At 27.5% G+C, this 14,192-nt stretch overlaps 1 protein-coding gene across 2 annotated transcripts in view; it reads left to right on the forward strand.

The window, feature by feature from the left end:
- Positions 1 to 13,968, forward strand: part of LOC135922977 (serine/threonine-protein kinase N2-like) — a 34,814-nt gene extending 20,846 nt beyond the window's left edge. The window contains exons 11-21 of one of the 2 annotated variants that reach the window (XM_065457545.1): positions 2,149 to 2,224; positions 2,286 to 2,402; positions 8,229 to 8,338; positions 8,618 to 9,117; positions 9,189 to 9,258; positions 9,313 to 9,492; positions 11,521 to 11,672; positions 12,294 to 12,513; positions 12,875 to 12,982; positions 13,341 to 13,481; positions 13,541 to 13,967. In XM_065457545.1, the coding sequence (XP_065313617.1) occupies positions 2,149 to 2,224; positions 2,286 to 2,402; positions 8,229 to 8,338; positions 8,618 to 9,117; positions 9,189 to 9,258; positions 9,313 to 9,492; positions 11,521 to 11,672; positions 12,294 to 12,513; positions 12,875 to 12,982; positions 13,341 to 13,481; positions 13,541 to 13,684 (1,818 nt within the window). In that variant the 3' untranslated portion in view covers positions 13,685 to 13,967. Of the gene's footprint in view, positions 1 to 2,148; positions 2,225 to 2,285; positions 2,403 to 8,228; positions 8,339 to 8,617; positions 9,118 to 9,188; positions 9,259 to 9,312; positions 9,493 to 11,520; positions 11,673 to 12,293; positions 12,514 to 12,874; positions 12,983 to 13,340; positions 13,482 to 13,540 lie in introns of both variants that reach the window. The other variant, XM_065457546.1, reaches the window with a different exon arrangement.
- Positions 13,969 to 14,192: the final 224 nt, after the last annotated feature.

The raw sequence follows: 14,192 nt of genomic DNA on the forward strand, positions 1-14,192 counted from the left end.
TCAAATGCCGATAATTTGTCTTTTGCAATTTGTCTTTTGTCGATATTAAAGGATTCGTAACATGTGTTTATGACGATTTTTGGTTAGCCATAGTACTAAAAAAGAAAGAAATTACTGAGGAGATATATATTTCCTTTTTACATCCCCATGGACCATCACCATCCTTCTTTTATACAATTGCGGAAAAGGTATGGTTACCCATTAATCAAATAATAACAGTAGTGGATCCTATTACAGTGACAGGACATACCTACAAATTATCGTCTCAAGAAATTCTATTAATAAGCACAAAATGGGATAAGATTAAAACAAGAGGTATTTATTTTTATATTGTTTGTGTATAAAATTCTAAAATTTGCTTATTACAATATAGTTTCAATAAAATAATATCTGTATGGGCTTGCCTGCTTACATATCGCCCCAGGACATCATTCTTGGTTATACTCAATTGATTTTTTAATTTTAATCACAATACTATTCATATTTTTTTTTAAAATTATATATTATAAAAGAAAATAATATAACGCCATCTTTATTGCATTTTTTATTTATAAAAATAATAAAAATTCAAATAAAATTAAAAAAATAAAAATGGCTATCGAGATTTTTTATTAAATCGTTTAATATAAAGGTAATAAACATTTTTGTGAATATTAACACCCAAAAAAAATCCAATGTTAATTTTTTATTTTTACCGGAAATAAGAAAACACTTGAAATTTTTTTTAATATTATCCAACGTAAAATTTTAAGGGCTATAAAATGATATATAATTTGTAACTCTATCTTAGTATTTTTTAAAATAATAAGATTTAATGAAATCACACACTTCGCGATTTTCCACTTTGAAGGCTTATATCTTTGGATCTGGTTGAGCTAGCACTCTAAAATTTTGATTTTATTAACATTTAAAACATAAATAACTAACATGCCAAGTTTTATTCATTTTTGAGATGGTCGGTCAGCCGAATCGCTGGTCGATTTGTCATGTAATTACCCAAATGGCATTTGTACTAGTTATTTTATTCCATCATGACAAACGCTGGCCAACCTTTAATCAAGAAGAAATATATTAAATGCTTTGCAAATAAGATAATAATACTCATAAAACCCTAAATTATTATGAAACGTTCATAAGCAATTCGTTTCACACCAGTGAAAATCCTTATATTAATAAAAAAAAATAAAAGAGTACACTATTTACAACTTACCCAATCAAAAACTATTGCTGGGACCTCTCTTAGATAGAGCTTTTGGGTAGTGTATGCCCTAGTGAAAATTAATATCTTAGAAGATGATCAATTTTGGATAAAAAAATTACACTGAACCCCCCCTCCCCCCAATAAAAATAAGAGCTATCTTTATAACAGCATAATATTCAGTCGTGCTACAATCCAATATCTTCTTCAGTAGAAGAAGTAAATATTAAAAATATATTTGAAATAAATTTTAAAAAATCTCATTACAACTGCCCACAATGCTACTCCTGTATTTTATCTCTAATATCTAGCAGACATCTTACAAATATTGAATTCGATCAAGTATGTGATATAATAAAAGAACTAAAATTTTTGTCAGGTTGTAATATTAACGCCAGTTAGTTGATATTATGTAAAAGCGTCATTGGCCTACCCGGGTGAACCTTGAAATCGCCATAAAACGGAGAAGAAGAAGATTATGTAAAACCGTCTTTGGTAAGTATAATATGTGAAATACTCTAGAATCTAAACATTAATCAGATGTTGTCAACTTACTTTATAAATAGAACTTTGTCTGTGTAATAATGTTCATAAAAAGAATCTAAATCGATTTAAAACTATGAAGAAAAAAATACTAGTAACAGTTGAATCATCAAACTTATTTCTAGAATAAATCCATCAAAATTTCATAGAATTTAATTATACACATTCATTTATAAACATATTTTATAAATTTACAATTATATTATATGAAGTAGAGTAGATATCGTCGTGAAACGCATATTGACCGAATTATTTATGGCCGGTCAAATACCAAACCCTAATTTTTTTCCTCAGTTTTAAAGAAGAGTTGGATCAGAGGGCTCAACAAGCATTTGTATTTTTAATCTATAATTTATTATTATTATACATTATGATTTTGAAATTCATATAATTTATTTTAATGATAGATACACTTTTTAAATCCGATAATAGCCAGAAAACCTAAACTTCAGCGTCAGAAGAAAATATTTTTTAAACATCCAGGTATATAACTATTATATTTTTTGGATGGGGCACTCTTACTAAATATTTAAATATTTTACAGGTAAAAATTTCTTGAGGCCCAACCAAATGAATATTAATGTCGCCACTTGGGGGCGTTTGATGAAGAAGGCTTTGAATCAACACGATAATAATACATCCATGTTAGCTTCCCCATTTGGTATGGTATGATTATTAATAATTATTTTATATTTCTAACGTTGTTAAAAGTTACTTTTAAAACGCAACTAGTTACCGTTACTAGTTACATTCATAAAATGATAACCAGTTACTAGTTACATTTTTTTAGATGAAACTAGATACTAATTATAGTTATATTTCAAAAGTAATTAGTTATTATGTGATACTTTATAAATCATTTATATAACGCATCATTTTTTTTTATTTAATATTAAAAAAAACTACGATTTACAAATCTTGATCATTGGTATTTAAAGGAAAATATACAATTTATTTATTTAAAAATATAACTACACTGAAAATAAATCGGAAGATATTTACACCCAAAATCAGAATATCATATGTATTTCACCGTATCAGGTCAATTCAGTGAAACTTTTATCGCGAAACACTTTTTCGCGAAACTTTTATCGCGAAAAGTTTTTATAGCGAAGGTAAAATCGCGAAACCAATTCTGCGAATTTATCTCCGCGAAACATTTATAGCGAAGACAATTTCGCGAAGCCATTGTCGCGAATTTATTTCCGCGGAACTTTAACCGCGAATTTATTTCCGTGAAACTTACCGCGAATTTATTAGAGCGAATACATTTTTGCGAAACATTTTACCAGAACACTTTACAGCGAATTTTTTATCGCGAATATGTTTGCGCGAAGTCATTATACCGAGCACAAAACAATAAATTTATTGCGAATGCATTTATTTAAAGGAAAACAACATATTATTTATTATTTGATGTTTTTTAATAAAAAATGATATGCTACTATTTTAATATTATTTTTGTTTACAATTTATTAGTGATTTTCACGCCCAAGATTTTAAGTAAAAAATATTTTTTGAAGTTTGAAAAGATTTTTGAACATATTTTAATAAAAATTTTAAATCTTTTTTGAGGAATTCTTTTGTGAAATTTATTATAAATATACAATTTTTAAGTCAAATCTTTTATAGTTTTTTTTATCAATTTTGTAAAATTATCTATTTCTTAAGTATATTAAAATAGGTGGGTTTTCTAAATAATTTTTTTTAAAATATTTATATTCAACTTATTTATGTTATTTTATATGTTCTTTTAAGAAAATAATTTAATATGACAATTGTCATATTCGTTATTTTAAGATTTTTGAAATTTTTTGACTCAAAAGGATAAAAATATCATTTATATTGTAAAGATGTTAAATTATAAATTCAATGAAGATGTTCCTTAGAAATATGGCAATTATCATAATCGGTATTTTTAAACATATTAGATTTTTTTAACGCTAATGGGCAAAAATATGTATTTTTAACATGTTAAATTATAATTTCAATTAGGATGTACCATATAAAAGCGTCAATTGTCATAATCATTATTTTTAAAGTTTTTTTTACAATTTTTTGATGTAAATGGGCAAAAATATAAATTGTTACATGTTAAAATAAAATTTCAGCGAAGATGTATTATAGATATAAGTTACAATTGTCATAATCGTTGTTTATAAAGTTTTTAGAATTTTTTTGTTGCAAATGGGTAAAAATATAGATTGTAAACATGCTTAATTAAAATTTCATGAAGATATATCATTGAAAAGTGACAATTTTTATAATCGTTATTTTTAAAGTTTTTTGAATTTTTTTGACCAAAATGCGTTAAAATAAGTATTGCTAGTATGTTTAAATAAAACTTCAGTGAAGATATACCCTAGATAAGTGACAATTATCATAATCATTATTTTTAAATTTTTTTAACGTAAATGGGTAAAAATATAGATTGTAAACATGTTAAATTTAAATTTCATGAAGATGTACCATAGAAAAGTGACAATTGTCATAATCGTTAATTTATAACTTTTTTGAATTTTTTTGACGTAAATGGGCTAAAATAAGTATTGCTAGCATGAAATAAAATTTCAGTGAAGATGTACCATAGATAAGTTACAATTGTCATAAACATTATTAAAAAAGTTTTTTTGAATTTTTTTGAAGCAAATCGGTAAAAATATAGATTGTAAACATGCTAAATTAAAATTTCATGAAGAAGTAACAATTTTTATAATCGTTATTTTTAAAGTTTTTTGATGTAAATGGGTTAAAATATAGATTGTAATCCATTCTAACCATATGTTTATAAAAATAAAATTTAACATTAAATTTATAGGATGTTCATTGTATCACATTTTTAAATAATATTCATATGGTTTTTAAGTTCTTTTAAAAAAAATCCTACCCTGATTTCAGACTCAAGCACTATTTTGCCATGAGTATATGCAGGGTTATACATTTTTATATTGTAGAATTAAAATTTATTAATTAAAGGAATAAGATTGTGAATCCATATCTTAAAAGTTTAGAATTTAACATAGGTTACAACTATCTTTAATAATCACTTTGCATATTTTTATCAAATTTTAAGCAGGATAAAAGGAACAACGATTATGAGCATGAAAATATCGATTTGTTTTTTTGTTTCGACTGAAATTTTATTTTAACATGTTAACAATTTATATTTTTGTCCAATTGCGTCAAACAATTCACTTTAAAAAATAACGATTATGACTATTGTCTTATCTAGGGTACATCTTCCCTGAAATATTATTTTAACATGTTAGCAATTTATATTTTAGCCCATTTGCTTTAAAAAAATTTAAAAACTTTTAAAAATAACGATTATAACAATTGTGACTTTTATATGGTACTTCTTCATGAAATTTTAATTTGACATTTTCACAATCTATATTTTTATCCATATCAAAAAACTTTAAAAACAACGATTATGACAATTGTCACTTATCTATGGTACATCTTCATTGATATTTTATTTTAACATGTTAGCAATTTCTATTTTTGCCCATTTGCGTCAAAAAACTTTAAAAATGATTATGACAATTGTCACTTATCTTGGGTACATCTTCACTGAAGTTTTATTTAAACATGTTATTAATACTTATTTTGGCCCATTTACGGCAAAAAAAGTTTAAAAATAACGATGATTACAATTGTCACTTCTCTGTGGTACATCTTCATGAAATTTTAATTTAACAAGTTTACAATCTATATTTTTACCCATTTGCATCAAAAAAATTCAAAAACTTTAAAAATAAGGATTATGACAATTGTCACTTATCTAGGGTACATCTTCATTGAAGTTTTATTAATACATATTAACACTACTTATTTTAGCCGATTTACGTCAAAAAAACTTTAAAAATAACGATTATGATAATTGTCACTTTTATATGGTGCATATTAATTGAAATTTTAATTTAACATGTTAAAAATACATATTTTACCGTAAAAAAATCTAATATGTTTAAAAATACCGATTATGATAATTGTCATTTTTCCAAGGAACATCTTCAATAACGAATATAACAGTTGTCAGATTAAATTATTTTCCTTAAATAGATCATATACATAAATAAGTTAAATAAAAATATTTTTAAAAAATATTATTTATAAAACCCACCTCTTTTAATATACATAAAAAGTAGATAATTTTACAAAAATGATAAAACAACTATAAAAGATTTCACCTAAAAGATTGTTTATTTATAATAAAATTCACAAAAGAATTCCTCAAAGAAGATTTAAAATTTTTATCTAAATATGTTCAAAAATCTTTCTGAACTTCAAAAAACATTTTTTGTTTAAAATTTTGGTCGTGAAAATCAGTAATAAATTGTAACAAAAATAATATTACAATAGTAGCATATCATTTTCTTTATTAAAAAAATATCAAATAAAAGTAATCCATTTTTTATTTCATAATATAATAATATAAATAAAAAATATATATCATATAATATGTTTATTTGTTGATAAATAAAATATTAACATTAAATATAAATAAAATAAATTATTTTAATAAAAATAAAAAAATAATAATAGGCCGCTTTATATTTCGCTAAATAGTTTTCGCTATATTGTCTTCGCGATTTATGTTTAGCGATATTGACTTCGCTATAAAATTTTCGCGATTATTGATTCGCGATAAAAATTTCACTCTAATGTATTCGCTTTAAAGGTTCCGCGATAAGAGTTTCGCTATAAAAAATTCGCAATATTTGTATAGCTATTTTGTCTTCGCAGAAAAGTATTCGCTAAGATGGATTCGCGATCAAAGTTTCGTTATAAAATTCATTCGCGATAAAAGTTTCGCTGAATTGACATGGAACCATATTTCACCGATTATTTTTATAAAAATTCGGGCCAAATCTATTTGCCTTTAACAATAAACACTATTTCCCAAATTTATGTCTAAAGTACGCTCTTGTTTCTTCTTCCCTGCTGAGAAAGCGTTCTTCGGGAACATTTGGTGTAAGACAACATATTTAATAAAAAGTAATAATTTAATCTCTTTTTAATTAGTTCAGATATTGGTCCAGATTTATTTTGTAAATTCCACAAATATTGGTATTTTAATATGGCAATGTTATATGCTTTCTTGTAATGATCATTCTCTAAAAGGATTCATCCTGTGTTTCTATTTCTACTAAGTTTAATGTATGATAAGAACATATTCACAAAGTCATTTTAATTATTATGGTAGTTTTATTTAATTGTAATTCTAATATATAGCAAAACAAAAATCTTCTTACATGTGCATCTCTAAAATTTACCAGAATTATTTAAGACAAGTTGAGCGAATATAATCATGCTGAGATGTATCCCTCCCTACCCTATAGCTTGGCTGTGGATGACTTTGATGCTGAAATAAAACCTTTTTGAATGTATAGGAGAAATGTTGTTAATGGGGCGATTTTTATAAACTGCCTGACTAAGATTTTAGCCAAAATAATATTATGTAAACCTCGAGATTTGGTAAATAGAAGTCCAAACCTTTTTGCCATCTATGAATAAAATCTCCAGGCTTACATAATATTATTTTGACTAAAATCTTAATCGAGTCCTTTTAATTGACCCAACTGGCTATATAACAACACTATAGGAGATACTTAATTGCCTGTACTACCAGCCTTCTCTTTGTCAAATCCAAAATACTTTTTGAAGCTTGGCCAATGTATAATAACATTTAAGTCTGTTATGGTAATACTTGTAGAAAGGGATTGTATAATTTTTATTTCATCATTTTGAATCAATTAATTTCATCCGTATTAAATGACAAGTGAGAGTCAGAATTCATATTAAATTCTGTGTGTAACCGAAGGGGGGCAAGGGGTAAAGCTAATAATGTTTTTCCTACATACCACCACCCTCTAAGAAAAATAAGTAAAAGATACTTTTTAAAATAACTACTATAATTCTAAATGTTTAGAAAAAGAGTGAAAACTGGAAATAATTTTTATAAAAAAATAACATAACCAAACCTACAATAATTGGATCTACCAATAAAAACTAAAACACACATAATAATGCTTTCCCCTCTATCAAAATCCAGGCTAATGCTATGATTATGTGTCAGTCTGATTTATTTATCAATATTAACTATATAAAAAAGCCCGCACACAGACTCAGATATTTAATTAATTTATTATTATATTATATATCAAAAATAAAATTAACATGGATATTTTAAAAAGTAACTAGTTACTTTTAGCAATATTCCAAAAATATAACTAGTTACTAGTTACAATGTCTCATGTCTCATATGTAACTAGTTACTAGTTACAATGTCTCATATGTAACTAGTTACTAGTTACAATGTCTCATATGTAACTAGTTACTAGTTACAATGTCTCATATGTAACTAGTTGTCAGTTGTAACTAGTTACTACTAATATTTTCACATTTCAAAACATTAAATTTTAAACATTTGATATCTGATATAATAATGTTTATTATTATCTTCGTAAAATAAATACCTTAGATAATACTTATAATTTCGAAAAATCTGCCAAGACATCCATCGATTCACAAGCCACCCTGTTGAATAAAATGACTCTTCCATTTTTTATTCCCGAATCACCATCAATCAAAGTAACTTATATTTATCTGAACCATTTGATCCCGGCCAAAATAATATGCTTCATTCTCGTTTCAGAACCATCCTAAATTCCGTTCCCGGAACCCGTTCCAAACATGAAATTCCTTGCCCCTTATAATAACATTTAAAATTTTTTATTATATATACTCACATTTTGTTTGTAGAGCAATTGTTGATCTTTTATAGCGACACAAATATTAATTTGGTACTGTCAAAATATCTAAATTTTAAACATAAAGGTGTTTGCTTGTTTGTATATGCATTAAAAATAGGAGGGTGATAAATCAACAACTATTGCACCTATCAACGATTATGCCGTGATAACGACTAGTATATTTGACGCATCTCCCAATATAGATAGTATTTCCCCCAGTTGTTTTACCCCGAAAATAAGTAATTATGACAATAATTCCCCTCTCTATTTATCATCCCTCAATTTCGAACCCGTTGTTAACGAGAATGTTACTGCTGATATCAAGCCTAAATCTACCCATCATCACAGATACGGTCAGCAAAGGCATGAAGTCGTGAATCTGGGCGAGTGGCAAAACATTAAGACATCGCAAGATGTTTCTCCCTACAAAAATGTCAGCAAAACAGCCAAAGTTCCGCCCCTACCAAATATGGCAGATCTTAATATAAATCTCAACGTTACTGCGCCAGATAGTTTCCAGAATAAAGATGACGAGGCCAAAAAATTGACCAGCATATTTACCGCTTCCAATAAAAATGATTCCGATTTTTACTTGCCGAGTCAAAAAGCATTTACTCAGTAATTTTACAATGGCAACACCTTTTTTTTGTTTCAAATAAAATCTTACCTATTTTTTTTATTCATTTTAGATTAACGACTGAATGCAAAATGGAAGATTTCAAATTTGTTAGCGTTTTAGGACGAGGGCATTTCGGGAAGGTAGATATTTAATTAAATGTTTAACGAGTAGTTAAAAATATGTCACGTGATTAGGTTATTTTGGCTCAATACAAAATATCGAAAGAATACTACGCGATAAAAGCCCTTAAAAAGGCGGATATAATAGCGCGTGACGAGGTTGAGAGTTTATTGTCGGAAAAGAGAATATTCGAGATAATTAACCGCGTTAAACATCCTTTTTTGGTCAACCTGATTGCTTGCTTTCAAACCCACGTAATCATTATTGATATTAATACAACACTTAATGAAAGTCCAGTTTTATTATTCCTTATCCCTGTCTGGTTTATAATTAATCTAGCGGTCCGGGTTTATAGATTAGGACCTCGTACTGGACCTTCGCAACCTTATTTTTATTAGCTTTATACAAGGCTCCACATCTCTGCTCATTTCAATGGCGGCTTTAGGTCTGGCGATGCACATTAGAGGTCGGCAATGGGCGGATTTTAAATTGAATGCCCTTTAACCTGCTCGTTCGCCCAACCATCGTTTTTTAAAAAAAATTAACCACCTTCCCCCGAATTTATCTAAAAAATTTGTTTAGCCAGTTTGTCAGCCAAATTTTTAAAATTATTTGATTCATTGGTTTAGCTACTTTTCTACTTTTACTTATTTATAAAATAGGTAATATAAATAAATTAATAAATATAAGTTCGTTCTTTCACCGAATATAAATTTTGGTTATATTGATTTAAATTATTTAAAAATTAATTAGGATATAATGTATAATAATAGGGGGCTACCCGGTAGAATTTGATGAGCTTTAAGTTATAACGAGTAATCGAAGCTATATTTCTTAATACTTTATTAATATACTTAAAATATAAAAACAATGGATCCTAAACAGGGTTGCCAGATAACGTGAGTTTTTCTTTTATAATAATTTATGGGAGGCAGTGTCTACATGACAGGATTTTCACTGGATGCAAACTCCCTTTATGCCTACCCCCCTAAAAAATTTCCCTCACCTTTTTATTATAATGATACTCTTTCAGAAAATTTAAAAAGAATAACTTAAATTATTTTATCTCTACTATAAACTATCGACATTTTGTTAATATAAAGGAGTTATTTTTTAGATAATAAATTCAATTAAAACCCCCATCATTTACAATGAATTCATTATTATAGCATTATGAGCTTGCTGAAAATGTATAAACCTTTTAAATTACATTTGAAAGGATAGCAGAAAGTTTTATCTGGAAAATAATGTCTGATTGTTTGCTATATATAGATTTGGTATAAAAGTATTAATTTTTACAACAATAAATTTTGTCCTATTTGATCTCAAAATTTAATAGATAACAAAAAATTTATCCTACCCCCCTTAAAGCTGCCTACCCCCCCCCTTAAAAAATAGGATGAAAACTGTTCCTACCCCCCCCCCCCCGTTCATGTAGACGCTGATGGGGCTTCGCCCCAATACCCCCAAGCTCGTTTTTGCCCGAACTTCGGTCGGGTTAATTGATATAGCATACTCATCTAAGTTAATATGTTATATTTAATATAACAAGATTTTTAAGACAATATTAAATTTGATATTTTTAATTGATTTACTAAACTTGGATTAATAGTATTTACCAAGGCTTAGCACATAACATAATGAATTATAACATTGGACTGGCAATCAATACATTAAAAAACTGCACTCATTGGAGTCAGCTGTTCGCCATTTTGTTTGCGCTTGGCTTGATAATATAAATTGTAGGATTTTGCAATTAAAATTTTAAGCAGAAGATTAAAAAAAGAAGAAGGACCTTTTTTAAATTATATTATATTTAAAACAAAAATAGAGTAATGGCAATATCATATACTTATTTTAGATTAATAAACATATTCAAAATGGTGAACAGCTGACGGCCATTACTCATGTTTTATTTTCTAACCCAATCCAAAATTTCTCGTCTGTCTAGTCCCACTCTTACGAAAGTTTGATCCAAACTATTATTTTTGAAAATAAGTAATCCAGGTCGACTTAAAATAATTTCCGATAAGCATTAAGAAATTGATTTATAAAACACTGAAATAAAAATGTTCCCCATACCGGGCCAGAATTTTCAAAAATAAAAGTAAGGTGAGCCAGATCCTATCTTGATCGAACTGGACACGTTCGTTTAGGACTATATCAACACATTCTTTGCTTATTGGGTCATTTTTTGAATTAATTAAATCTCCATTCCTTGATTCAAGTTTTTATCTGATAAACTACACAATATATACATTATAATTTTATTATTTAACTAGGAACACGTATGCTTTCTTATGGAATATTCATGTGGGGGCGATTTGATGATGCACATACACACCGACGTATTTTCCGAATTCAGGACATGTTTTTATGCCGCATGTGTCGTTCTGGGTTTGCAATACTTGCACGAAAATAAGATTATATACAGGTTGCAAATGGGTTGATTAGGATTATATTTGACTATTGAATTTTTTAGGACTCTTAATTTTAAACAATACAGCTATTGGTTATAATAATTGATGAAAATATCTTCATTTCAGGCCTCGATTTTTATTAATATTGTTAAACGTTACTTTTGAAAATTAATCATACATATAGTTACCATTTATTTAATACATTTAAAGATTCAAATGTATTGTTATTTTTTGCAAAAAATGTAACTTGTTACTTTAATAACATTAAATTTATTCATGGTCATCTACAAATACTTTTATAGCTAGCTCATCAATGTAGCTTGAATTATAACCCTTCATAAAACCTGTTTTGGTACCTTGCCTATTCAGGGTTCTGATTTGTGGCGACCATGGATAAGAATTTAATGGCAAAACTATTTATGATATTGGTTGATTATCTTTTGCATGATAAGAAAAATGGTTATTTTTTTATAATTTCATTTTTGAGGAATGTCGCATATTTTAAATTTATTTTTGACCTGGCCGAAAAGGTAAGGTATTTTATTACTAGCGTTTCAATTTCATTATATAAAAAAAGTTATAAATCGAATTGTTAAATTATAAATCTAATTGATTGTGCTTGATGATAACGTAAGGGATCTGAAATTGGACAATCTCTTGCTCGACAAAGATGGATACGTGAAGATGGCTGATTTCGGATTGTGCAAAGAGGGAATCGGATACGGTGACAGGACCGGCACCTTTTGCGGCACTCCCGAATTTCTGGCGCCCGAAGTTTTGACTGAAACATCTTACACCAGAGCCATTGACTGGTGGGGTCTTGGCGTTCTCATATTCGAGATGTTGGTTGGAGAGGTTCGTCGTTTGCCATTTATAAATATTTTTTGTGCCTATTGCAATTAAAACATATGCTAGATATATTTATAAAACTTTACGATTGCAATAATTTGAGATAAATTGACAGAGGTTAAAACTATAATCACAATGAACAGGTTGCTGAGTTGAACATATTATTTATAAGGATTCAGTTGGTTCTATCCTTTCGAGATTTATTGTAAATGTTGGGAAAATAACGGTTTTGCGATTGCATATTTCATTTTTATAAAGTTTTAATTCTTCCTTATGAGAAAACTGTCATTTATATCTAAAAATGAAAACTAGACATAATTTAATACATTCGTTATCATTATATTACAATATCCCTACCAATCAAAAGTCTCCATTTCCTGGTGACGATGAAGAGGAAGTTTTCGATAGTATTGTGCATGACGAAGTACGGTACCCCCGATTTGTGTCTACTGAATCCATATCTATAATGCGAAAGGTTTGTGTATTTTACAACCAATTCATTTATTATTTACACTTGAGGATAGGAATAATAGGAAAATATAGATTTTTGTAAGTATAATTATCCAAGAGGCATGGGATCCTATAAAATTTCGGGATGTTCAGGCCCCTCATGGGCACACTAATGCCCCTCTACTAAATTATTTTAAAATAGCTGCCCATCAGATTATAGCAAAGTAGCTAATGGGAATAGATCACCAATAAAAAATTTTCACTTTCAAGTTATCACCTAAAAAACGATATTTTTATACATTGCATTTAAGGTATATTAATCTGCCCCCCTCCCCACAAAATATTGATATTTAACTTATCAAAAAATTAAATTATGTTTAAAGTTATTAAGACGAGACCCTTTGAAACGGCTGGGTTCTAGTGAAAATGACGCGGAAGAAGTGAAATGTCAACCTTTTTTCAGGGACATTGACTGGGCCAACCTATTAGCTCGCAAAATAAAGCCTCCATTTACCCCTGTCTTAGTATGACATATTTTTATTTAAAAATTTTAATGTGCAATTATTTTTATTTTTTGTTTTAGAAAAATATTGAGGATGTCAGCAATTTTGACGATGAGTTTACTACCGAACCTGCCATATTAACTCCCGCGAAAGACAGAAACCCTTTAACCAAAGCAGATCAATTGTATTTTAACCATTTTGATTATATATCTATCATAAATTAAGAAATTATAGTTGAGAGTACAACAAAAAAGATTATTGAATGATTTATCTTTTAATTATTGTATCAATCTTAGCCAATCGTGAAAATGAAATGCATTAAGAATGTATAATACACTAACCATGAATTTTAAACGATCGAAGTTGCCATAATTATTACTATTATTTAATATAAGCTTATTATTATGAATGTTTATATAATATTATTATAAAAATATATATCGTTAAATTAAAAGATAATAAATAATAACAATGATATAGTTACTTACCCTATATAATTATTTTCTTCACTTAGTGCCTATATTATATCAATTGTTTTCCCATTCTGTTACAAAATAATTTTTATTATATCATAATATATATTTTTTTAAATTGTTTTTTTTTAATATTGTTGGCCTACCATTAATAAAATATAACACAATCTGTTTTAAAATACCTAAGAAAACGTATAGAGCAAAATTAATATTTAAATTTTTAAGCATGCGCAATTTATTTAAAAAATATTTTTGGTGT

The sequence above is a fragment of the Gordionus sp. m RMFG-2023 genome, chromosome 1 (assembly GCF_954871325.1).
Source record: "Gordionus sp. m RMFG-2023 chromosome 1, tfGorSpeb1-WG-v2, whole genome shotgun sequence".
Lineage (NCBI taxonomy): Eukaryota > Metazoa > Nematomorpha > Gordioida > Chordodea > Parachordodidae > Gordionus > Gordionus sp. m RMFG-2023.